Consider the following 27,409-nt stretch of genomic DNA (forward strand, 5'->3'; position numbering starts at 1 on the left):
GAACCAGCTTTGCAACTCTGACACTGGAACGCATAAGCAACGTATGAGAAAGAAATCATAAACCCCCCACTCCAAGGAGTGACCTGCAGTAGGTTTCTTAGCAAGGCAGTCACAGATCCTACTCCCTGGGCACCTGCAGAAATCCACATGTGAGTGAGAGACACCAGACACCCTCCCCTATGCTTCCAGTCAGTGAAAACCAGTCCAGAAGGAACTGCATCTATAGTACCCTCTCAGATACCTAAAGTGATGATCCCTTTTGCAATTTCTAGCTCTTCCAACTTAATTTTTAATTGTAGTTATTAACACCCTTTTCCAAGTGAGAAGTGAACAATTTTTTCATGAGGGTTTGGGCTGGTTTGAGGCTTTTATCTTCTCATTCTCTTCTAACAGCTTTTGGGAGGGGCAGGCTTTGCTCATGGAGGTCAAGGGAAGGGAAAATGAGCACTGACACTCCAGTTCATCGTGCACTCCGGTAATTCACGTAGCACAGCTGTCTCCCTGTTACGTCTCCCGGACCACCCAGTGGGGGGCAGGCCAGAGCACCGCACGCCACCGGGGTTTACGGAGGAACTTACGCACGCAAACGTGTTATCCTTACAACAGCGCAGTGAGGTAGCTATTATCATCACCTCCCATTTTATACATGGAGAAACTCGGACACAGAGGGGCTTCCTAACCTGTGCAGGTCACACAGTGAAGAAGTGACAGAGCCGGGATTTTCAGCTGGGCCACCTAGCTCAGGTGGGAGCCCCACCTCCCAAGGCTGGGGAAGTGAGGCCTCCATGCTCCTAAAAATGAATGGTCTCATGGGCCTGAAACCTTTGTGATTTCTTGAGAGAGGGGAGTAAAGGAGCACTTTTTGTGACCTGACAGGCAGAGTCAAGGAGAAGGTGGTGCTCTGAGGTGAGGATGGAGTGTTAGGAAGAGGGCGGTGGCATCTCAGGAGACAAGCAGCAGCGACAAGACCCATCCCCGCCCCCATCTTCCCCCAATGCCAGCCGGAAAGGGGCCAGGGTCTGGGGGACCTGGGTCCAGCGAAGGCATGGGCACTCCGGCTGGGGTGAGGCATGAGCTCTGAGGCTGCAGGGCAGCAGGTGGGAAAGATGCGCACAAGAAAAAGCAGGTTGACGCCTGGACATATACACGTGTAGGGACAGAGAGAAAGACTCTACCGCAAGACAAGAGAGACACAGGCAGGTTGAAGGAAAGCACCAGGGACAGGTTCAGCTTTTGTGCCCGGGACGGACTTCCAAGGCTTAAATGCGGCCTGTTCCTGTGCTCGCCCAGCTTCTGGTTTGGTTTCACACGGTGTCATATATTCAGGGGAGCTCCCACTTAACGGGCCTCGGCTGTAGAGGCCACTCTCTGCTTTATAAACACATGGTATAAACACAAGTGGCACCCAGAGGGCAAGTGGTGGACACAGGGTGCCCAGAGGGGAGGACGAACTTCCCTGTACACCCGTGAAGGGATCCTCTATCTACTTTGAGAATATAAAAGCCTTGAGTCCTCCACTGATAACTCCTCCAAGCTCACCCTAAATTCACAGGGAAAAAAAAGTCTTCTATGAGCATCCAGGCATGATGACTTTGAAATGGGAAATCCCTTAAATTAACTGTGGCTTTTGCTTTTCCTTAACTGTGTCATCATTCACGCAGGTCCCCTCCTGCACCCTCAGTGTCAGGCTCACAGGAAGTGCTGGGGAGGCTGGAAACTCCTCCAAGGGAGAGGCTGGGCCCTTTGTAAAGCAGTGGTTTCCAAGGAGAGGAAGACCAAGTTTATTTCACCTTGCTATCTGCCAAGACATGTGACTCAAAGCCAACTTTCATGTTCCAAATGATCCTGCCTACACCAAGAGGGCCACCTGAGGTTGACTGAGTGGGTTTCTAAGAGGAGAAACTATTTCCAGGGTTCCCAGAAACTGAGACGAGTGTTTATTTTTAGAAGGTCTACTTTTCTCTGTTTCTTATTTTCTTATACAGGGAAAAGAGTAAAGGCCTTGGTTTTATATATATATTTATATATAACATATTTACATTTACAAAATACATTTTATATAAAATATATTTCCCTCCTTTTCATCCTCAGAAAGGAACCCTCAGGCCAGTAGAAAAGGAACCAAATGGGGAGGGGGATACGTGTGAATAAAGCACATTCTCTACAAGTCAGGCCTCAGCGACGTCCACCACGGGTCCTGAAGCCCCTGGGGTCCTTGCAGGACAGGCTGGACCCACCCAGCAACCCTCCTCCTGGCGGCAGCTACCCTGGCCTTGCAGGAGAAACTGTAACTCAAACGCAGAGACACGGGCAGCAGCAGGAAATCCTCACCAGCCCTGGTTCCCGGGAACCAGGAACCCCAGTTGGTCGAGATGGTGGAAGGTTAGTGAAGGGGCCTGCATCACAGACTCCAAATTCGAGAGCTGAAAAAAACACAGCTGTGCTGAATGGGTCTTAACATTTGGGGAGGTAAATTACCTCTCACAGACTTAAGAAACAGTCACATGCATTCTAACTTCTGCAGGCAGCTCAGGGCTCCAAGAGATGATCTAGGCCAGGGGCTGGCCAATTACAGCCCGAGGGCAAACTCTGGCCCTGCCTGTTTTCGTAAATACGTTTTTATTGGAACACAGCCACTCCTGTTCCTTCACGTTAGGGTCTCTGGCTGCTTTCACACTACAAGGGTGGGGTTGAATCACTGGGACAGAGACTACATGGTCCACAGAGCCTAGAGCATTTCCTCTGTGGCACATTCTGGAAAAAGTTCTCCTACTAGATCTGACTGTCCCCTGATCTAGCCCAGCTCCTCGTTTTACAGATGAAGAACCTGAGGCCCAGACAGGTTAAGGAGTTGGGTAGTAGCAGGGTTAAGACTTGAACCCACACTGCTGCCCCTTCACCCTTCAACATCGCCTGGGTTTGAACGAGGGCGGAGGGCACATGGGTTCCATTTTTACTGTGGTTCCTTTCGTTTCATCTCTATGCATGGGTGAAAAAAAAAAAAAAAACTCTATGAAAAAATAAAGATAGTCTCTGCCACACAAAAACCATTTTCCTCAGAGATTGTGTAGGGGCTATTTTTTGGTCAATGCATTTCAAAGTTCAATCCCCTAAACTTGTGTATACAAAAGGGCATCCTCTACCCAGCCTCAGAAAGCACATTTCACGTGAATGAAGAGGGCCAATTTTACAAGCCCCTAGAGCAGGACTAAATGATGCAAACTTAGCTAGAAGCTAACTTTTTGGTTAGAAGCCCTCTGTCTGGGGTCTCCATTTGTTCTCACCAAATACATTCCACAGGAACACTTCACTGGGAGACCAGTCCAGACTTCATCAAACTAAAGAGATTCCAAGAAAATAACCTCCCTGCCGCTGCAATGGCAGCTCAGATCCAGCGGAGGGAGTCCACTGGCACTGCACACAGGCTGCCTCAGGCACCGTGGCCAGCCGCTCCTAGACATTTGAGTGGGAGTCCAGGCCAGCCACAAAAGAGGAGGAAAACAGTCTTCTCCAAGGAGCCGTGGCCCCCGATCAGTACAGGCGCCAAGCACAGACACACCTCACATCACCTCAATTCAGATCCCCGTGAAGCAATCCTGTCCTGTACCAGGTGGCGGCAAACCTTCCTCTGACCGTTCACCAAGCCTGGAGTGGCCCCGGCACTCTGCCCCCACCAACCCTTCCCCACCACTGGGCTCTAACAGGGCCTGGCCCTTGCAGGGCCACTAATTCTACATTAACTTCGATATTCTCCCCTTCACGTTTTGCCTCTTCCTCTCAGTCCATCAGCGGTGTGGGAAAATACATAGCAAATGTTCTGTAAGTTGTTGCCTTCAGTACTCATTCGTGTTGTTAGAATTGTACTGGTTCACTGGAACCTAGTAAGAGCACGTCAGAAAGTAGGAGACATGGCAAGTTAAACCTATTTGGCAAAAATGAACGGGACAAACTGTAGTGGGCATCCACACCTTTGTAAATGCCTGGACCAGGTTCTGTGCCTCTGTGAGTATAACAGTTAAGAACAGAGGTTCAAAACTCAGACCTGTCACTTCCTCCTTGGGCAGGCTGTTTACACGTGCAGTGCCTTCATTTCCTCATCTGTAAAATGAGGATGCAATAATGACATCAGCTACATCGGGTACTCTAGATGATACAAATAAAGCGGTTATCGCAACGCCTGGCGATCCGTGCTACGAATCTGCCCCCCCCAGGTCCCTCCACCACCCATATCTCAATCCAACGAGCATTTCTGTGATGCGCCAGCACGCCACTCACACCGCTGCCTGGGGGGCCTGACTGCCAGGTGCCCACATACCTGAAGGGCTTGCTGTCAGGGTCGGTGTCCTTGAACCCCATCTCTTCGAGCTTACAGCGCCGATACAGCTCATAATGGCGGGTGTGAGTCTGTTCTCGCAAGTCTTCCATGTTCACACGGATCAGCATCTCCCGAAGTTTCACAAAATCACAGTGGTTTTCATTCTCAACTGCAGGAGATGGGGAAGAGAGCGGGGAGGGCTCTCAGCAGCGATGTCATGAAAATCTGAAGTGATCTTTCTAAGACGTAGTTACCATTGCCCCTGAAATCTCGGAGGCCTCAAGGTCACCCGAAGATCCTTCACTGGATCCTCCTTACACCCCTACAGAGACAGGATTTCTGACAGCAGGGACCATGATTGATGATGAGGGTGGCTGCTGAGGGCGGGGCACCGTGGGAGGAGCTTTGCCAATACTGTCTTGACTCTTGGTAGCAGTTCTGCCTAGCAGGATTCCCAGATGCAGAGCGTGGCTTTGATGAGCAGGTTGACCTCCCAGACAGAGGCAGCAGAGTCTATATTCAGACCCCGTCACCTCTGGCTCCAAAGCCAGGCCGATTTCTACCCCTCCGTGCTGTCGGGACCTGTACAAGGCAGTGTTTATGTATCATCTCCTTTAATTTTATCAACAACACTATAAAGCAAGTTTTTCTATTGTAGAGAATTTGGGAAGATTGATAAAAACCATAATTTTCCTACATATCTCAAAGGTACTGTGCTTTCTCATGTCTCACAGATTTATTGCCTTTACTCAGAACAAAGGAAACGGAGGACTGATATATCATAAGCCAATGAGGGAACTTTCTGCAGCCACCCTGCTTAATCCATAGCATTGGACGTCCCTCCTTCACAACACACAAGGGTTGGTAATAGAATCTGAGACCTTGCCCATCAAAGTGACATAGGAAATGTCTTCAGGTTAGAGATTGTGGTCATGTCCCACAACAATTATAGGTCCCTTGTTCTCAGATATTTACTGAGAAGACAATTTCCAAAAAAAAAAAAAACCAAGAAGACAATTTTTCCAGAGATAATGGAGAAACAAGTATCCTCTTGTTCGCAAGAAGCTTTCTGCAGCTTTTCTTATTCTTTGCTGATGAAGAATTCATTCAAACACCCAGGGAAGATCTCTCTTCCAGCAGGAATTTATACGAAATTCCCCACACAACCCAGCATTCTTGGGGGGCTGCCTCATCGGCACTAGGGCTCTGCAACCACTTCTCTCCATTGCTTCCCAGCCTCCCTGCTTCTTTCTGGCCTCCACGACTGCCAGGTGTAAAACCCTGCCACCCCCTTCCACCTGCCCACGTCAAGGACCCGCCCAAACCCCGCGGGGACAGCCACCCTGGGGGTGACACACGAGGAAGCCCTTCCCCGCGATGCGCACGTACCCTGCACCACACCCCAGGGGTACTGCCTGGCCTTTGCCATCTTGTTGCCAATCTTCACCTCCTCGGTGCTGCCGACCACTGCGAAAGGGAGGTGGACCTGCCAGCAACACAGGACAGAGAGCGGTTATCCTCCCCGTGCTGCAAACACGTGCTCTCCTCCGCTTCCACACGCCCCCTCCCCCCGCAGGCCTCTGCTCAGGGCAAGAGAAAAGGGCGAGGGAGGGCAGAAGAGCGAGGGGCTCAACAGTTCAGTGGGATTGGGCTTCGTGTATCCGAGCCCCCCTACAACCAGATGCCAAGTATCTGACATGAGCTGGACTCGGGGAAACTAGGAGTCTTTGCGATTCTATGGTAAGCGTGGGATGTCCACTGCCTGAGACTAGCCACTGGTCTATGTGGTTATTGAGCACTTGAAAGGAGGCTTGTAAAACGAAGAAAATTTAAATTTTATTTACTTTTAATTAAGTTACATTTAAAGGGAAGCAGTGTGAAATATTTTTCCATTAATTATCACTTTATTGTTTTGGTAGGACTGCATTTCACTTTGCTTCAAACTCAGATCTTCTTAAAAAAAAGAAGAACCAGTTTTGTTAACGTAGATGCAAACATGAAGGAAAATTATCTTTTTGGTACTTACTTCACATTGAAAAACTTTTAAATATGTTAGCAGTAAGTTAGGTATGCGTCCAAGTTGGGATGTATGTAATTATAAACTATACATTGGGGGAATTCCCTGGCAGTCCAGTGGTTAGAACTCGACACTCACTGCCAGCGACTGGATTAAATCCCTGGCTGGGGAACTAAGATCCCACAAGTCACGTGGTACGACAAAAAAAGAATACACACACACATACACACAGAGGACCTCAAAGCCCTGCTATGGAAACATCTCATTAATAATTTTTATATTGGTTACATGTTGAAATGATATTTTTGATATACTGGGTTAAATAAGGTCTTAAAATTAATTTTATGTTTCTTTTTACTTTTTAAAAATGTGGCTACTGGGACTTCCCTGGTGGCGCAGCGGTTGAGCTGCCTGCCAATGCAGGTGACACGGGTTCGAGCCCTGGTCTGGGAAGACCCCACATGCCGCGGAGCGACTGGGCCCATGAGCCACAACTACTGAGCCTGCGTGTCCGGAGCCTGTGCTCTGCAACGGGAGAGGCCGCGGTAGTGAGAAGCCCGCGCACCGCGATGAAGAGTGGACCCGCTCGCCGCAACTCGAGGAAGCCCTCGCACAGAAACGAAGACCCAACACAGCCAAAAATAAATAAATAAATAAATAAATTTATTTATTTAAAAAAAATATGGCTACTGGAAAATTTAAATTACTCGTGTGGCTCGTATTTCTACTGAACAGCACTGCTTTAGACAGTTGATCATTGCACAAAATTCAAGTCAAATATACTTTAGCTCCACTTACTGGCTCAAGCCTTGCACCCCGACTTACCTTGAGCAGAGCTACTATTCAAGACAACTGGCTGTGCCACGTTGGTTTATTTGGTAACTATGGCTACATTCCGGGGAGAAAACAGTAATTCTATCTTTCTCCTATTAGCACATGAGAATAACATCTGAAATGGCTGCTCTGAGAATTATTATTTAGGGCTCCCTGACCCAGTGCTCTTCCACTACAGATACACTGAGGCAGACAAGAGTGTTTTAAAGCCAGATCCTCTCCCAGAGCTTGGCAAAATCCTCAGCCCGGGCCGCCCAACTGGTATTTGGTCTGGCGCTCCAGATACTTATATTTTCTAGTTCATCTCACTCTGTAGGAAGGAAAGAAAGCACGTTCTCTTTTTCAGCATCTGGAACTGAAATGTGGTTCCCTGGAGCTGAGGGGTAATAGGACCCTTCCAGCCCACGTTCTGCTGTGCCGACCCAGGGAACTGCCCCCTCCGCTCGACCTGAGTGACGAAAGCAACCGCCAATGAAATCTGCTTTCCACTTATCATATGGGATTTCATCACCAGGAACTGCCTGCAAGGAAGACCCTAGAAGAAAATTCCTTGCTAAAGAGCACAATGAATTTGGGAATATCAGTTCTGTGAATCTGATAAAGAGAGAAAAAGAGCAAAGATTCATGGGTATTTTCTTTCTAAGAAATGTAACACAAATTTAGTTTCATGGCCATGCAAAATTATTTAAAAGGACAGGAAGGGATATACAGAGAAAAACTGGATGGTATTCATTCATGTTACTTCCTGAATCCCACTGACCCCAAATGGCAGCCCTACAGCCGAATAAACACGTGCCGTCCCAGCCTGAGCTTTTAGTGGTGCTATAACCAAGTACGCTCCTCCGCTTGGGTCCGTGGGACTGGTGTGAACATTAAATGTGGAGCCTGGAGCAGTGCCCGATGCATAGTAATAAGTGCTCCATAAATGTCAAAATGTCAGGCACTACTATTACCACCAAGTTCTCAGTACCCAGAACCAGAGAATTTTAGGGGTGGAGCCTATGTAGGAATTCCCTCCATGGTAGCTCTTCTGAGTGAGTTGAAGCAGAATCTGTTGCCCACCAACTACCTGTGATGAAGGCACCACGAGTTAAACGTGCACTTCACTGGGCCCAAAGCCCGCAATGCTCTTTTGCCCTCTGGTTTTGGTTCTACCTTTTAAGTGAGTCTAGTCGCTCTCCCCTATGATTACCTTCCTTTCGCATGCCCTCATGGCCATTTCCCAGGAAGAATCTGCTCTCCAGTTCCTTCCAAGGATTCCAGACCCTTTACTATCCTGGACACAGGAGCACGACAGCCAGAGGGGGTCACATGACTCAGTGTGACCAGACTAGGACAGAGCCGAGCTGGTCTATCTCTGCATTAATGAGATTCCTGAATTTTATTTATTTTAAAAAATTTTTTTTTAAATTTATTTTTGGCTGCTTTGGGCCTTCGTTGCTGTGCACGGGCTTTCTATAGTTGCAGTGAGAACGGGCTACTTTTTGTTACAGTGCGCGGGATTCTCGTTGCGGTAGCTTCTCTTATTGCGGAGCCTGGGCTCTAGGCACGCGGGCTTCAGTAGTCATGGCACGCAGGCTCTAGAGCGCAGGCTCAGCAGTTGTGGTGCAGCGGCCTAGTTGCTCCGCGGCATGTGGGATCTTCCCGGACCAGGGCTCAAACCCGTGTCCCCTGCATTGGCAGGCAGATTCTTAACCACTGGGCTACCAGAGACGCCCCGTAAAATTTTAAATTCAACAATTTCCCAGAGAAGGGGAAAGTTACATTCCCTTCCAAAGCCCTAATCATGTCGGGAGTGATTTATGGGAAAAGTTCCTCCTTAAATGATAACAGCCATATCTAGAAAAGTCCGTATGCTGAATGGAAGAAGGAAGAAGCAGTTTTGTGGAATTAGTCTGGTCTCCTAATTACGATGGCAAACAGCAACGAGACTGGGACCAGGTGGACTGGGTCAGAATCCCAGTGCTGCTCTTAACTGGAAGGCTTTGACCAAGTCATTTAATTCTCCAGACAAGCTTCAGTATGACTTTCTTTATATAAAATGTCCAGAACAGGCAAACCTACAGAGACAAGGAGGTAGCTTAGTGGTTGCCAGTGTTTGATGGTTAGAGGGCTGACATCTAAAAGGTATACGGTTTCCTCCTGGGGTGATGAAAATGTTCTAAAATGGATTGCGGCAATAGTTGCACAATTCTGTGAATACGCTAAAAACCACTGAATTGTATACTTTAAATGGGTGTCATACAGTATATCAATTATATCTCAACAAAGCTGTTAATTAAAAGAGCGCCTTTAGGGCTTCCCTGGTGGCGCAGCGGTTGAGAGTCCGCCTGCCGATGCGGGGAACACGGGTTCGTGCCCCGGTCCGGGAAGATCCCACATGCCGCAGAGCGGCTGGGCCCGTGAGCCATGGCCGCTGAGCCTGCACGTCTGGAGCCTGTGCTCCGCAACAGGAGAGGCCACAACAGTGAGAGGCCTGCGTACCGGGGGAAAAAAAAAAAAAGAGCACCTTTAGTGCCTTTAATAATGACTTGATTAGACACTTGTCATGATCAGATCTGAGGAAAGTAAAACATACCTCAACGGACCACAAATTAAAAAATCTAGACTGACTTCCGCTGCCACCAGTACACTTCTGAATCAATTTCGAGCACGTATTCAGGGAAGGCCAAGCTATTTAACAGCTTCTAATTACATTCCATTGAAAACTAACCTGCAGTTTTAAGAATTCCAAACACCCTCAGTGGGCATCAACTATGTGTGAAGAATGCTGCTTCTTCTACAGAAGTCGGGCATTCCCAACTGAAGAAAGATGGGTACAGTTACGTGACACAGAGGTGAGCCACGGCTACGAGACACACAGGAGCAGTGGGAAAGACTTGGGTATCGACTAGCAGGACGGAGTGTCATCAGGAGAGATTATATCACAGGCACACCTAGATTGCTGAAGCTTTCATCATTTATCTCCTGACCATTCCTCCCTGTGATGTGGAAATTCTACCCTCCACTGCCAGTTTACCTCATGATTCAGGAACGGGTGGGGAATGCAGAAAGGAGAAAAAGGCAGGAACCAATCACAGAAGCAAAAGAGAGGCAGGTGGATATATTTCTGCTGACACTGGCTGAAGCAAGCGGAGAGCTAGTTCCTCTAAGCTGCGTTGTGTGAAATGGTGCTGGGCTGGCATTCCCTTCCCACAAGATTTGCTGTGGAAATCATAACTGTTAGAGCAGGAAGGAGATCTGAGATCTTGTCTAACTCTCCCATTTGACAGATGGACAAACTGAGGAGTAGGGTGATTAAATGACTTGAAACAGTGGCAGAGCTGGACCCCACTGAGTATGTTAGATGCTAGTCCAATGTTCTAGCCACTGCACAATGCTGCTACTAAGAAAAGCTTTCAAGAAAATCACTGGTTGGTCCTTTCTTACTTGAGGACTTACACTCATCGTTGCATTAATTTCTGCCACCGTTTCTTCGTCTGTGGGGAACTGATATATCTGGACTCCATTGCTGACTAGTTCACTCATGATCTTACTCTTGAATTTGTGCAATTCGTTCTTGGCAATGGTGTCAGCTTTTGCAATGATTGGAATGATGTTCACCTATAAACCAAACACATCCATTTTTATACGATTCCAACGTAAGAAAAATAGACAAATGAATACAATACAGAAAACAAAGCAGCAGAAATTGTAAGACTTCCCTTAGAAATAGAGATGATATTAAATATTGGACTTTTTACCTAGATGCAAAATTAAGAAGATATGGAATAATCTTTTAGTTCCATCTCTGAACATTTTTACTCGCTCCCATCTGGCACTGAAAGAAAGCATCCTCGTAATTTCCTCTTCTATGCCACCTCATTCTTCTTTACGGTGTAAAAGGAAGTGTTACTCTATGACAAAGAGCGGTAACAAAGAAGCCTATTCTTTGAGTAACCACTCCTTTTTGACTCCTCCCAGCTACTTTAGGAGTTTGATTTTTGCATGTTTCTAACAGTCTAATACCAAGATTTTCATTAGTTAGAATAGTGGAATATTCAGCTCTATGCAGGACAGCATCCTTTCTTTCTTCTGATGACTTGAGAACTGCTGGAAGCAGAGAACCTAAGTATTAACCGAAACAAAATTGATTTCACCTACTTTTAAATTTTTCAAAATCACACCAACTAATTCTCTTGAAAATCAGCTTCTATCACATTACTTCTTTGTGCCAGAATGAGACCTAGTGCCAAAAGACAAGGCTCACTTTCAGAGCATCAGATACAAAGACCAGGTGAGAACTCTGACGTTTGACAACACTGGCAGAAAGCCCAGAACGAGGGCCAAGGACCCTCAAGCGCAAGCCCCAAAGCCCAAGGTGGGACACTCTGCTCCCAACTTACCCCAGCACTGTCCACAGGACACATTCTTTAAAATCGATTTTTTACAATTAACTTTCTTCCACTCCCTGATTGGTACAGAGGTTTCAACAAGTTGCTACTGACATCTGATACCGGGGACCATGCTCTCCACCCAGCTCAGGTGAAAAGGGAACAGGCTCCGTGAGAAAGCGATCAGTCCCAGCCAGAGAAGAGGGAGTCTTTGGGGGGTTTTTCCGGGTCACATCTGCATTCCTTTGCTTCTCCTTTTATCCCAAGAGCCAAGTCAAATATCCCTGATAAACCAGAGTGAGATGACCCGTTGATGGAAAAATCTGTCCTGCCCTATTCCTCAACCCAATCCTAACCTTATCATGAGTGGGCTTCCCGCAGCAAGTTGCCTCAGCGAGACAGACATCATTGAGGGTGGGAGAACGCCTGGACCAGGACGTGGGGAACAAACCCCTCCCTATGGTTTGTACTGGCTAACTTTTGTGCACACTTAGTATTGGATTAATATCAACATGGACAAAATGGCAGAGGTTCGTATTTTCTTGGCCAATTTGATTAGAGTAGATAGAGGAACCAAGCAAATTTAGATTTAAAATCTCTTCTTCCTCAGTGGCAGGTGCTTGGAAATCCTGTCTGAAATTGTCATCTGTTTGCCTTAACTCTTCACTTTACTTGTATCAACAAACCTTTGACGATACCGTTTTCAGATACTCCCTAGCACTTCAGCTCTACAACAATAATAGTTCTTTGAAAGCTGTTTAACCAGCTTTGTAGCGATTGTTTTGTTTTGTTTTGATTAGCTGTTTGTTTTGCCTTATTTTCTTTCCCTTTTTAAATTGAAGCATACTCCCGTGCTGGATATCACCCTGGCGTGGTCTACAAGCTCAGCCTCAGGGAGGAAGCCACCTCCCTCTGTCTGCTTCCCAGCCCTGCCCTCAAGGACCCGACAGGCAGGAAGCAGACCTCCCTGCCCAGTGAGCCACCATCCATGGTTCACTGAAGCTGAATCAAATGAGACGAGGAAGGGTTTCCATTTATTCTCCCAAGAGTGCTCTAGCTGCAGGACTCCTTTCTGGCTGGTAGAATATGTTTCTGTAAAGCAGTGCGTCTGCGCAAGCTGGGGGCCCCGGATGCCTGGCTCGGTGTCAGCCCGCAGGCCCTTTTTGGGCTGGTACAGGCAGAGGCCTTGGGGACAGGCTGATCTTCTCAGCATTCTCTCAGTATTATGTCCCTCCGGAGCAAAGGCATCTTTTAAACAGTGTTGTTCGGACAGAAAATAACACCCAACAAAGCCCTCTAAAGGTAAGACTTTGTATTGAACTCAAAAGGAGGTTAGAATCTAAGAGGAAATACTATAGCTCAATTAATCATAAAGTAGATCATCAAATGTTGTCAAACTCATCAGTCCCTTCCTCCAAATGTTGTGAAGGAGAAAGGTTATAAATGTGCAAAGGTTAGGGGTCAGGCTTGATCTGAGACTCCACTTCTTTTGAACAAATGGTGCAGCTCAGTTTTAAAATCTAAGAAGTTGGACCATCCTTATCCCATAGATAAAAAAAAATAAACAGTTCTTTTTTCCATGTTAAACTTCAAATTAAAGCCAAGCCTGTAAAAACCTTTCAAAGAGAGATTTAAAAGAAAGTTTTTAAGAAAATAAACAAAGCATGAAATTATAGTTCAATCTCACTAAATGTGAGCCTCCCTACGATCCTTTAGGTGTCTCCACTGTATAATTCCCCAACCCTCAACAGAGCATACACTAGTGCTAATTTAAGAACTAAAAATACTTTGTAATAAGCTACATGGTTTTGTTTGTTTTATTTTGTCCTAATAGCCAGAGAGGTTTTGAACCATTTTTTTCAAAACCCTATGGCTCCGTCAACCAGAAAAAACAAATACAGGGTTAGGAAGTAGGGAGGGATAAACAGGTGGCGAAAGAAGCCTTTTAGGGCAGTGAAATTACTCTGTATGATACTCTAGTGATGAACATGTCATTATAAATGTGTCTAAGCCCACAGAATGTACAACAGCAAGAGTGCACCCTCATGTAAACTATGGACTTGGGGTGACAGTGATGTGGCACTGTATGTTCTCCAGTTGTACAAATACACCATCTGATGGGAATGTTGGCAATGGGGTGGGAGTGGGGCCATGCATGTCACGGGGCAGTGAGTATGTGGAAAATCTCTGCACCTTCCTCTTAGTTTTGCTGTGAACCTAAAACTGCTCTAAAACATAGTCTTTAAAACAAAACACCAAGTTACACTGAAAGCAGAGTTAAATTGGGGCCCCCGGATAGAAGTGATCTTACAGGAGAGTGGACGGTACCCAGAACAGCAGTGAGTACCTTACTGTCCAGCTTCTTCATGGTGACCAGGTCCAGGGACTTCAGCGAATGTCCAGTGGGGGCAATGAAGTAGAGGCATGCGTGGATCCTGGTGTCGTGGTAGTTGAAGAGAGAACGTTTGATCTTCAATTCCTCTTGCAAGTAGGCCTCAAACTGGGCATCGATATATTCCACGATCGGCTTATAGCTAGGATGCAGAAGAAGGTTTTTTTTGTTGTTGTTGTTTTTCCTTTTTTGCGGTACGCGGGCCTCTCACTGTTGTGGCCTCTCCCGTTGCGGAGCACAGGCTCCGGACGCACAGGCTCAGCGGCCATGGCTCACGGGCCCAGCCGCTCCGCGGCACGTGGGATCTTCCCAGACCGGGGCACGAACCCGTGTCCCCTGCATCGGCAGGCGGACTCTCAACCACTGCGCCACCCGGGAAGCCCCCAGAAGGTTTTTTAAAACACATTTTCAAATCAGCATGTTGCTAGTCTCAAACCTCTTTGTACAATCCTCCAGGGAAGTCTTCAGTGGCTCCTTCTTCCCTAAGAGCTAAGGCCCAAGTTCCTTACCTTGGCAGCCCAGGCCTTTAGCCATCTGGCCCCTGAACATCACCTCAGGCCCTCTCTCCAACCCCTTCCGGGGCTCACCCTTTCTGTCCCACATGTCAAGCTCTCGCCTGCCTCTGTGCCTTTCCTCGTGCTAGCCATCCCATCCCCCCACACCTCAACCTGGAATGGTCTTCTTCCTATTATTCCCCTGGCTAACATTCGGCCTTTAAAACAGCAACTGGAAATAGGTGAAACGCACTGTCACTTCCCCCATGGCACCCATGAAGGTATTGCTAGAGACTGTGGCATTCTTTCCTGCTGGGCCAAAACTGAGCCTCAAAATCTGTCTCAATAAAGTGATGTTGACAGCCTCTCCCAGCTGATTGGCATCGGTGCACAAGATGAAACTGCTCTGCAGTTTCAGGATGCAGCACCTCCTCCTGCTGGCAGCCCCGCCCTGCTCCTGCGCCCCCATCCCCCGGGGACGAGGGCTTCTCCGTACTCTCATAAAGCCCTGCGCGTGCCATAACCTCATCTATAAACTGAACTGCCTGGTCTATTATGATCAAGATTCTCCCCAGCTCTCAAATTTTATGATCTGAAGGTAAACTCTGTAACCCTCTCTTCTCACCAAATCATAATTCAAATCCATTTTGAATAATTACACATGACTCTATCAGCTGACCAAAAACACAATCACTAATAGCATATTGGGAAGACATATTCAATAAACCATATGTTCTCCAGGGATTAAACAGTACATTAGGTCACTGTGGAAAAGCCATGAACTCTTCCAGGTCTCCAAGGGGACTGTTCAGAAGTAAGGGTCAGCAGCAATGACATGGGCTGATTAGGAATAAAATGGGTTAATTCTTCCCCAAACTTACTACCTTGCTGAGGAGCGGTTTAGGCATTAAGAAAAATAAAAATCTCTCAACAGTCAACTCTCGGATCCATAAATTAAACTGAAATCCCTGAAAGAGAACTATAAATCTTTTATAATGAGGATGACAGCAGATGCCCTAAAAGAAAAAACAAACAAAACAAAACAAAACAAAAATGTACGACCAAAACTGAAAACAGAAAAAAGTTTTTTTATATTTTCCCTTGGTGAGTTATCATAATCCATTGCTTCAACGTGAGCAGGCGAAATCTCTAGAGGTTTCAAGAAAAAGCAGAATGTGCCTAAGTAAAATTCTAAACGCGACAGTAGAAATCCCAATGAATTCCAATAGAAAGGCTGAGCAAGTAATAAGATTCTCCTCCATTTTCCAATTTTAACATATAGGCAGGAATTATATAACAATAGCCATTATTAGGATAGGATAGTGACATAAAATGGGGGTTAAAAGCATGGACTCAAGCCAGACCACCTAAGACCAAACTCCAAATCCATAATTTACTAGCTGTGTGGCTTTGGGCAAGCTACTAAACCTCTCTGTGTTTCCATTTCCTCATAGGTAATATCAAGGACAAAGATATTACCTATATCAGACAGCTAATGTGACAAATTAAGGGAGCTAACATAGATAAAGAATTAGCCCATAAAACTGTGAGATATAACTATTTCATAGTAATATAATAAACAACAAATAAGAGAAAAGCAAGCCTGACTTTTCAAAAAGACAGGGAAAAAAAAAAAAAGGAACTTTACACTGACCCGCTTTCCATGGTAACTGTTCTGCCACTGACTCATGACTATGATCAGGCCACTCCAGCGAGGCCCACCCATGCCCTGTCAGTCCAGGGCCTGAGCTTTCGGTCTCCTGACACCGAGGCATGTGACTGGGGGAATCAAGGTCCCCCTACGCCCTCTTAGCCCCAAGGAGAGGAGAGCAGCTCACAGCAGGTGCTCCTTCCTGCCTCCCCAGTTCCTGATTTGCAGCTTCTGAGCTCCTCCCCACAAGAGTGGCCCGAGTACGCTGCTGCTTTCTATTCATTTCCTTTCTGCATTTGTTGTTTTCTTTTTTAACATCTTTACTGGAGTATAATTACTTTACAATGGTGTGTTAGTTTCTGCTTTATAACAAAGTGAATCAGCTATACATATACATATGTCCCCTTATCTCCTCCCTCTTGCGTCTCCCTCCCACCCTCCCTATCCCACCCCTCCAGGTGGTCACAAAACACTGAGCTGATCTCCCTGGGCTATGCAGCTGCTTCCCACTAGCTATCTATTTTACGTTTGGTAGTGTATATATGTCCATGCCACTCTCTCACTTTGTCACAGCTTACCCTCCCCCCTCCCCGTGTCCTCAAGTCCATTCTGTACGTCTGAGTCATTACTCCTGTCCTGCCCCTAGGTTCTTCAGAGCCTTTTTTTTTTTTTTTTTTTTTTTTAGATTCCATATATGTGTTAGCATACAGTATTTTTCTCTTTCTGACGTACTTCACTCTGTATGACAGACTCTAGGTCCATCCACCTCACTACAAACAACTCAATTTTGTTTCTTTTTATGACTGAGTAATATTCCATTGTATATATGTGCCACATCTTCTCTATCCATTCATCTGTCGATGGACACTTAGCTTGCTTCCGTGCCCTGGCTATTGTAAATAGTGCTGCAATGAACATTGTGGTACATGACTCTTTTTGAATTGTGGTTTTCTCTGGGTATATGCCCAGTAGTGGGATTGCTAGGTCATATGGTAATTCTATTTTTAGTTTTTTAAGGAACCTCCATACTGTTCTCCATAGTGGCTGTAACAGTTTACATTCCCACCAACAGTTTGCATTTGGTTTTGATTCTGATCCTCCAAGATTATGGGATGCATAGCACCTCTCCTTTTCCAGTGAGGCATGCTTTCTGCCCTGGATTTGGTATATCCAAAGACATCTTTTGTTCTCCTCTATACCTCGGGCTTCCTTCTGCCATAACCTGTTAAGGAGTTTGGGCCAATCTTTTCAATCTCCCTCTTCTCCCTGTATGTGGTTTCCTTGGAAAATCACATTTACTCTTGTGTTTCACTTAACCAGATCTTTCACCCAAGTTTCAGACCAATCCATCCAACTGCTCACCAGATATTTCCACTTGCTCTTCTAAATATGTCCAAAATCAAACTCTTCATCTTGTCCCCAGAGCCACCCTCCCCCGTATCCCTCAGGTCAGCAAATTGCACCCGCATCCAGACCACTGGCCGTGTCAGAACCCCGGGGTTCAACCCAGAGGCCTCCTCTCCTACCTCCTACACACAACCAAGCACAAAATCCCATCCATTTTACCCTCTATATCATTATAAACAAATAAATGTATTTCAGGAGAACAATTTACCATAACCACTATGCCTTGTGTTCAAGATTTAATTATGCTGATGAAACAGTTTCTTCCTGATGCATAATGAGTCAGCCTAGTGGCTTTGTACTCCCCTTCACATCCTTTGAACAAACTCTCTGTCCTCTCTCCTACTCCTGTCCATAAGTTATCTACACTCAAAGTCATAAAGATAAGGAAACTTCATTCCTATTTTGCCTTTTGCTAGTTTCCATTCTTACAGCAAGGATACCTATTTATATTCTGTTCTGCCAATTCAAACTTCTGTGGATTTTGGCCTTATCAAGCAGAGGAAAGGGCAGGGTGGGGGAAGGAGGGGGGATAGGGCAGATCAAATCAAGTCCTTACATTTTCACATAATTTCTTTTTAAGGCATGGGATATTCCTTTTTATCTACCACTTATTTTTCCCCCCCATAAATCTGCAGCCATTAAAAAACACAAAAAAATTGACAGAGGTGACCCTAAAACTGATGGGGAAAAAATATTTTATGCAATGTTTTCTATCCACCCAAGCCACCCACCTGCAGAACAGCCAATGCCATTGTTCGGGGACTGACTCTCCATTTCATATGTGACCAGGTACCTACCATCTTTCTATCTATTAACCAAAGTTAATTTTCCTTATCCTTCAACTACATCTACCAGAAAGTGTAATTAAGACAGAATTTGAAGACCAAACAGTCCATTCCATTACCATTTTATAACTCTGATAAAGATTTGGTGAGTTTGAGGCTTCTCTCAGTGGATTTCAATTATCCATGCTTTTTTAGGACTGATTACCATTATAGTTTGTAATATGCCATTGACATTCTATCTCCCACCTCCCAAATGTGAGGCCAACAAATTCTTTTATTTCCAGCACTACGGCAAAATTTGGTTTCCCTTCTTCTCCAGACCTCTTTCCTTCTTTACTGAAGAGTACAGACAGCAAAACAAGGAGGCCCTTGGACCACGAAGAGTTAATCGTGCTGTTAAACAAAACAGGAAACCTTACCAGATCTCTCTTCCTACCTCCTTCTAGCTAGCCTGGTCCCAGGCAGATAATGATGCAGGAATGCTGACATGTCCGAAGCCTACATAAACAAACTGGGACATTCTTGAAGTCTTGCGTCGATGGCAGAAAAGCTTGCCTAATCCTCAAAGTAGTAAAAATAATCATGGGTTTAGAGAAACAGCACATCCCCTTCCATATGTTTACATATCGATACAAAAATGCATATCCCACTTCCAATTTTTTGAAGGAAGCAGATCCTATCCAAATGACTTTTTTTTTAACAGACATTTGGGTTTATAGTCAACAGTGTCAACAATCATTCTGGGGCACAGAGTTCTAAATGCCACTTAAAGAGGTTATGCAACAGCTGTCAAGAAATTTCAGAAGAAAAAAAAATACTTGGTATGTAGGTTAGGTTAATATCACACTTCCTCTCTTCTGAGTCTCCTTGGAAACTATTATTTGACCCAAATGAGTCAGATAATTTCTTAAAGAGGCCTCCAGCTGCAAACGTGTGGATCGGAGTTGCACTGGCCACCTGCTGTTCAGGGCTGGTGAGTGAAAACCCACCAGACTGAGGGAACGTCCCCATTTAGAGGAGAAGTAAAAATGCAATGGCAGTGCTGAGGCGATGACTCAGAGCTAGAACAGCTCATGGAAACTGAGCAGCAAAATGCAGGAAGACGGTTCTCATTCCTGCAGGAATACACCCTGAGAAGGTGCAGCTGATGTCTGCCCATCAGGGAGTGCACAAGCATGGCACTCCCCAACCCCAGGGAGAGACCTGCGCAGGTCAGAGATGGAGACCCGCCTTGCTCGGGCGGGGGCTCCGTGACCACACGAGGACCAGCGTGCACTTTTGCCTGTCATCAGGGTTTTCTCTTCATCTGTTTCAGTGGGCATTGCAGACAGCCTTCCGGCAAGAACCTCTCCATCATTCCCTGGCATTGAGGTCATAAATGAAGAGCAACTGCTCAGCTGTGCTTAGCTTTCCTCCATTCCAACACAATGTACAGATAGTCCATTTTGACAGATGCAAAATGAAATCTTTCTTACTATGTCTAACAACTGCTCCTGTATTACAGGCCAACGCTTACTGAAGAGCATTTAAATTGCCCTATACATAAAATAGAGCTCCTTGCTCAGCTAGAGCATGAGTTAAATATTTCTCTGCCATTACTATGTGCTCATACTTCTATCACAGATAGTTAAAATATATCTAGACAATACATAGCCCTCGATAAAATGGTTCAAATTCCTCTTTACAAAACACACACATACAACATACACAGTTTGGAGGAAAATGAAGCAAATAAACAAAAAAACAAAAAAACCTGGTACTCATGAAGTTTCTGAGCCCTAAGCAAACATAATGTAACTTAATGATTTGGTGTCTTATTCCCATGAAGCTGTCACTGCACAAAAATGTCTCTGGAAGCCTCCTTCTGGAATTATCTTTGGGCCTGGGACAGTTTAATTTTAACTTTCTCAAACGATTTTGAGAATGAACTTAAGTATTTAAAACAATCATAACGGACTTCCCTGGTGGCACAGTGGTTAAGAATCCGCCTGCCACAGATATACAATGGAATATAACCCAGCCATAAAAAGAAACGAAATTTGTAGTGAGGTGGATGGACCTAGAGTCTCTCATACAGAGTGAAGTAAGTCAGAAAGAGAAAAACAAATACCGTATGCGAACACATATATATGGAATCTAAAAAAAAAAAAAAAAATGGTTCTGAAGAACCTAGGGGCAGGACAAGAATAAAGGGGCAGACGCAGAGAATGTACTTGAGGACAAGGAGAGGGGGAAGGGTAAGCTGGGCCGAAGTGAGAGAGTGGTATGGACATGAGTACACTGCCAAGTGTAGGGTAGATAGCTAGTGGGAAGCAGCCACATAGCACAGGGAGATCAGCTCGGTGCTCTGTGACCACCTTGAGGGGTGGGATGGGGAGGGTGGGAGGGAGGGAGATGCAAGAGGGAAGAGATATAGGGACATATGTATATGTATAACTGATTCACTTTGTTATAAAGCAGAAACTAACACACCATTGTAAAGCAATTATACTCCAATAAAGATGTTGAAAAAAAAAAGAATCCGCCTGCCAATGCAGGGGACATGGGTTTGAGCCCTGGTCCGGGAAGATCCCGCATGCCGCAGAGCAACTAAGCCCATGCGCCGTAACTACTGAGCCTGCACCCTAGAGCTCATGAGCCAGAACTACTGAGCCCATGTGCCACAACTACTGAAGCCTGCGCACCTACAGCCCATGCTCCGCAACAAGAGAAGCCACCGCAATGAGAAGCCCGCGCACCGCAACGAACAGTAGCCCCCGCTCACCGCAACTAGAGAAAGCCCACGTGCAGCAACAAAGACTCAAAGCAGCCAAAAATAAATTTAAAAATACAAAATAAAAATTAAAAAAAATAAAAGTTAAAAAAAAGTAAAATAAAACAATCATAAGGCATTTAAATTCAAGATTAGTGAATAGGATGGGTGATCTTGAGATTAACACCAAGAAGGTTTAAGGCTTAACAGCTTCCCTCAAATAAGGGCACACAGCAACTCAGAGAAAAGGGTCAAACTTGCTTGGCTTTATGAAATGACTATGTGTGTTTTATAAAAGTAAAACCTGTGGTTGCGGACAGCCTTCTCTACTAACTGATGGGTGCTAAACTACTAAAGCAAAATAGCCTGAGATAAGATGTAAATGAAAGAACTCGAGTCAATAAAATGACTGTTTGCTTCACCTCAAAAAAAAAAAAAAGAAAAAAAGTAAAACCTCACTATATTCTTTTATAACTAGATCATCAAGTCTATGTAAACCAGTTTTAGTGAATGAATACGTGAGACTGACATAGCTAACAGCTTCTGTCGACATACAAACTACAGGACCAAAATTCTGAAAAGACATTTTATTTCTTAAGCAGCTTAAACATGTCCTTCTTCTACACTGACAAAGAAGTTTGTTATATATATTATCAAATTAGCTTAACAAACCCTTGCTGGATAGAGAGCGATCTGAATTCCTCACTAGGCTCCACTGAAACCACACTCAATATTCAGACTCAATGTGGCCATTCTGCGCCCAGCGGGCCACCCAAGTACGAGCAGCCCACAGGAAGACCCAGACAATGCACAAAGGACACACAGTGCTCAGGCCACGGCACTAGCATCGATATTAAGATCCTGCGCTGGCTGGAAGTCAGCGACAATTCTTCCAACCGATCTTTCACAAACATGCTTTCTTCACTTTGGGGTTTTAGGAGCTGATAGCACTGTATCAGCTGTGTATTATTACCACACCCCTCCTCCAGGCTTAGCCTTTCCCAGTGCCCTTCCTTAGACCCCACCTAAGAAGATCCCACTGGAAGAGGCCTGAGAGTATCCAGGTCATTTCCCTCACAGTGAGATAAATTGCCAAGGTCCCATAGCTGCTCATGGGCAGAATCCAGATCACAACCCAGGTCTACTAAATCCTGGGCTTTGGCTTCTTGGGAAAATCACGTTGACTCCAAGTTTTCATTCAGATCTGTAGGAATCTGGGGATTCAGTCAAATATCCCAATCTGCCTCAGAGACTAGGAGAGTGTGGCAGACGCTCATTCCAAACTCCTTTTACTTTTTAATGCCCCCCCCCTTTTATTTCTGGCAGAGTTAAAACAGCAACAACAACAAAAACGAGACACCACACTTCCCATACTCTCTTGCAGCTAGTGTTCTGGATCTGGTCTACTTTCTACCAAGCAGATGCAGCCATACAAGACCTGGAAGCAGGAGGGGAGCCACACAAGGCAGAGGCCCACACAGGGAAAGGAGTTCTTCTTGCAAGCGATGGTAAAGGCATTTGGCTCTCTGAGACAGACTGGGTAAAGGTTCTAGAGACCTCTCCCCACTGTCACAGGTACCAAACTATATAAGGTCGTTTGCGGCAGGGGTTCCACTAACTGCACGTGTTTCTCTAGACTGCTGTTCCAGGTGGGAAAGCGCCCAAGCCTGGTTCCATGACTCTCCTGGAAAAATGCCATAAGGTAGCTTATGCCTTCTAACAAATCCCTTTTCTCCTTACCCTAGCTGGAATCAATTACACTAGCTGATTCTGACCTCAAGAACAGTCTAAGAAAATTTCTCAGAGGACAAGAATGTCTTATCTTTTAGGTGACAGGAGACCAAGCCCCATAACTAGCGAACATTTAGTCTTTGCATTTATCCGGGATGGATCCTGTTACCTTCTCACTCATTTACATCCCCACAAAATCCCGAGATGTACCTGTCATCCTTATTTATCTGGTCTCCAAATCCCACAGTGTCAACGATGGTTAACTTCAGCCGTACATTGCTTTCCTGAAGCTCATAACTTCTGGCTTTTAACCGGACACCTGGTTCATTGTGAGTAGCTGGGTCACTTTCAAATTTGGTGTTGAATAAAGTGTCCATTAACGTGGATTTGCCAATGCCCGTCTCGCCTGCATGACCACAAGGGAGAAATCAAAGAATGTGTCAGTGCCTCTGAGGCACCAGTTCACATCATCAGGAGCTTTTCATCATGACAGTAAAATTTTTTGAAAAGTCAGTATCACCAAAAATCCCACCACAAAAAGATAGTTCTTTCCATGTGTGATCTATGGAATACTTCCCGAGAAACGCTTTAATGAATTTCCAAAACCGTTCAGTAGAAAAGATCTTGAACTTACAGATCAAGATGCTTTTCTTTACCTCTGCATAGAGAATTAGAACCTATAAGCTTGCCTGTGGTCAGTCTGTGGTCATTTCAAAGACATAAACCGTAGTTCCTCCTTCCCTAAATGTTGGCATGTAACATTTTTGCTTTAAAAAAAATTCTATATTGCTGAGTTTCTGTTACAAAGAAAATTCAAAAGGCTGATTCATTTGTATTGAATTACTTGATACCATCTACTGTTGTGGAAAAGAATTACATTTTTCAAAACAACACACTTGACAAACAATAGCAATCATAACAAACCCAGCTACAGCCGCTGAGCGCTTACCTTGTACCAGGCCCTGTGGTAAGAGCTTCCAATGCACTATCTCATTTAAACCCTAGTACTAACCCCCATGGAATAAGTACTGCTCTTTCCTCCCTCCTTTTACAGATGGGGCATTAAGGCTTAAATAAGGTCTAAGTAACTTGTCTAAAGTCACACTGTTAAGTGGCAGAGCCAGGCTTCTAACCCAAGTTTGTGTGGTTCTAACACCTACACTTAACCAACACAGCATCCTGACTTTACTGTTACAGAGAAAACTGACTGCCTAATATTTTTTAGGTATGGTTATGAATCTGTGAGAATCCTCCATTATCTCCATTTTCTCTCCCTATTCAGCAGATGGCAAGCACTTGTTAGATTTCCCAGTTTCAAGCGGATGTTTGTGACAATGAAACTGAATGATGTTAAATAACCTGCAACACTGGCCTTATTAATTCACATTGATAATTCAAGTCCGCTAAGTCTTACTGAGCCCCTAATATATGCAAAGGAGAGTGGCAGGTACCTAGCACCACTACACCAATCAAATGGTAAGACCCAAATGTGGAGCCATGGAGAACTTTAGCTTGGTCTTCAAAATAAGACCAAGAAAAATTTTCTCTCTATATACTAATTCTTGAGTCAAAACTAGTTGGCAATGAGAAAGAACCCACCCTTGTCAGGGGTGGTGGTCGAGTGTGTGATGGTAGATATCGAGAAACATTATCTATAGGAATGCCTTTAAAGAAAAAACTCTGGAAAATTTCCCAATTAGATTTTCAGCTCAATTTAAACATACCAATATACTGCGGCCCTTTCAACAAATCCCAACCCCATGATGGTCCTAGAACAGTACCTCTCTTCTGAAAAATTGCCATAATGACTTTTAGGATGGTGACAATTCCATGGGGGGAAAACCAGCTCTGAGATTTATAGCCTTAGGGCAACTTTCCCACTGACAAAATACCTCTGCTAGTTAGAAGTTCTGTATTACTCATTGCTTTCCAACACAGTACAAACATGAAGTAGAATGGAATCTTCCTGTAATTGAGCTTTCTCTAATTAGAAGCCTTATGTGGTTTGCCCCTGACTACCGGGATTCACTTGTAGGATAAAAGTTGTTCAAGGACATTTGCCTAACTCTTTAGCCTTACCCGTTGGACCCGATACATCTAAGATCAAAGAATTTCCTCCTTCATCAGTCTTCTTTCAGCCAGTCTCCTTTCCAGCTTAGTACCAAGTTCTGGGAATACAACAACGAACTGGCCTGATCTCCCATAGCTTAGAATCTGACCTGGAACATGACTGAATACTTAGCCAGACTCTGATTTACTATTATGGGAATGATATTTTAAATGTCTGCCATCACCACATTCCCCTCACAAGCAAGACCATAGTTTACAACATGGACCTTGCTAATGACCACAGATAACTGGCCCAGGGCTAGCCCCCTGTCCAAAGGCACCCATGGACGCCAGTGCTGTGAGAATGCTCTATACTGGACAGTGACTTGTCTATCCAATCAAACTTCTCTCTTTGGGAGTCTGAACCTGCACGCAGCACGATGGCATGAAAAAGAAAAGATATGCTGAGAGAAGCGAAAAATCAGATGCCATGAGGCAGCAAAGGCTGCCAATAAATAGAAGACATGTTGCTGACGGACCATTAGCTGGACATACAGGAGAAAGAGAGCAGATAGATACGGTAGACACTAGTACCTGAAATTGATTCATTAATAATACTTGAGTATTTACTATGTGACAAGCATAGGTGCTGGGGATAAAACGGTGAAGAAAAACAGCAACTGACACTTCTTGAACTTCTGTAATATCCTGAATGTCCTTCCAGGTCTCCATGCAGTCTAGCTGTGTAGCGCTTGAGACTGTCTCCTGTCTTCCTTACTCTCCTTCATATTCTTACAAAAAAAGACCCATCAATAAAAGTAACCTAAAGTAGTCTCTGTTCCCTAATGCTCACCAAGCTGATATCGACCATTGGGGACTTAACAAAATAACTTGGAACAAAACAAAGTTACAAAGTAATGGATACAGAAACAAAACAGCGTTCTCACTTGTAAGATACACAGAATCTGCAAGGCAATTCTACACTGAAGGTACTCCAGTCATTGAGTACTTTCTCAATAGAGCAAACTTCTTTTCAGAATTTACCTATTTTCAGAACAGGGAAAAAGGCACAACAGCAGAACTATTTATAAAATTTCCCCTATAAGGTAACGGTTCTATCAGTGGAAAGTGACCCACTTAACTTTCATCTCTTCCCGTAAAAACAGCAATAAAGACTTCCATTTACATGGCAAGGATTCTAGGTTACCTGGACAGGACTGAAATTACCACCACATTTTACTAAGTTGAGAATTAGTTAAGCATATGTGTATCAAGAACACCATGTTCTGTTTTGTTTTCAAAGGCAAGGTAATTTTGATTATTATTTGCATTAAGGTGGACATTACGAACAATTAGCATTCCAGGGCCTACTTACAGCGCAGGGTTAATCCATGGGTTGGAAAAACCACTGTTCCTCTAAATTTCAGAGTGCTTTGCTTTCCATTCCTATGCTCTGTGCTTTGAAGAGCCCTAATTAGACACAGCTACTCTAGCAGCAGTGCAATTCACCACAAGCAGTTCACTAAGAAAGGACAGCTTTTGGAATAAAAGGAATTCTAGAACTAGGAGAGCTTTTCAATGCGTTTGTTGTTGAGGTCAATCAGAAAAGAAGGCATTTTCTATATTTTTGAGGACACACAAGAGCACAAAGGCTTCTTTTGACTTGAGTAACCAAAAGCCTACCTGGCATAGGTTCCAATTTAAACCCAACAACTACAATATTTTGAGACAATTAATGACTGGCAGCAACTCTGAAGCATTTCAGAATCCCTGGCACAGAGCAGGCATTCAGTTTCAGGCATTTCTTTTCAGTTAACTGAAAAGAAAAACGATCATGGTGATCATTTATATTGACATTTGCCACTTCGGTAGATTTTTCAGAGTTTGTTGCTTATTCTGTTATAAATTCATCTGCCTGAACAGTTGTTAGAATAATTAGAGATTTACTCCTGAAGCGCTATCTGGGGCTTCTGTTTCTCCCGTGTCTGCCAGTGCTGGTGAGCGTAACACCCATCGCACCGTGGGAAGCAGGCTTGCCCCTTCCATTCTGTTTAAACCGCAAGCTCTAAGCTGGACGTTATTAAAAAAGAAAAAAACAAAACAAAAACAAAACAACACACAGAGGAATGTATTATGAATTAGAAGGTAATTAATTGTAAACTGAGTAAATAGTTGATCTATGATTCAGCATTTTGACTCTGACTGCCAAGACTGGCTCCTTGGATAATTATTATCATAATTACTCAAATAGCTGTGCATGAAGGTCTGACTGCCTCCTCTAAACATTCTGGATTTTATTCTTGGATGAAGCCAGATAATCAGAGAGCTACGTTGTGTTGTTTTAACGCCTCATAGAATCGCCTCTGGTGGGACATGCTTTAGCTAATACCACCAGCCGCGGTATTAGCTGGTGGTGTTAGCCAAAGCATGCTGGTCTTTCAAGTCCCCTTGGAAGACCAGCACGTGACCCTCGGCGTTGCCTGGCTCAGTGGCACTGAGTGGGGGACGCTCAGGAACCCAGGCTTAAATGGAGGGACGGCCACCGTATGTTTTTTTCTGAAAATCCATGGGAGAGATTTTTCCTGGTGAACTGTGTTTCATCTGGAGCA

At 44.8% G+C, this 27,409-nt stretch overlaps 1 protein-coding gene across 7 annotated transcripts in view; it reads right to left on the minus strand.

Annotated features, from left to right (window-relative positions):
- SEPTIN11 (septin 11) overlaps positions 1-27,409 on the minus strand; it is a 90,174-nt gene that overhangs the window by 14,435 nt on the left and 48,330 nt on the right. For all 7 annotated transcript variants that reach the window (XR_014296617.1, XR_014296618.1, XM_082652788.1 and 4 more), the window contains exons 3-7: positions 22,962-23,157; positions 13,887-14,073; positions 10,608-10,769; positions 5,705-5,801; positions 4,316-4,484 (exon numbers count right to left, since the gene is read on the minus strand). Coding sequence is in view for 5 of the 7 variants with exons in the window: in XM_082652788.1 (XP_082508914.1) it covers positions 4,316-4,484; positions 5,705-5,801; positions 10,608-10,769; positions 13,887-14,073; positions 22,962-23,157 (811 nt within the window). In the remaining 2 variants the exon portion in view is untranslated. The remainder of the gene's footprint in view (positions 1-4,315; positions 4,485-5,704; positions 5,802-10,607; positions 10,770-13,886; positions 14,074-22,961; positions 23,158-27,409) is intronic.

This window comes from Grampus griseus (assembly GCF_964374135.1).
Source record: "Grampus griseus genome assembly, chromosome: 4".
Classification (NCBI taxonomy): Eukaryota; Metazoa; Chordata; class Mammalia; order Artiodactyla; family Delphinidae; genus Grampus; species Grampus griseus.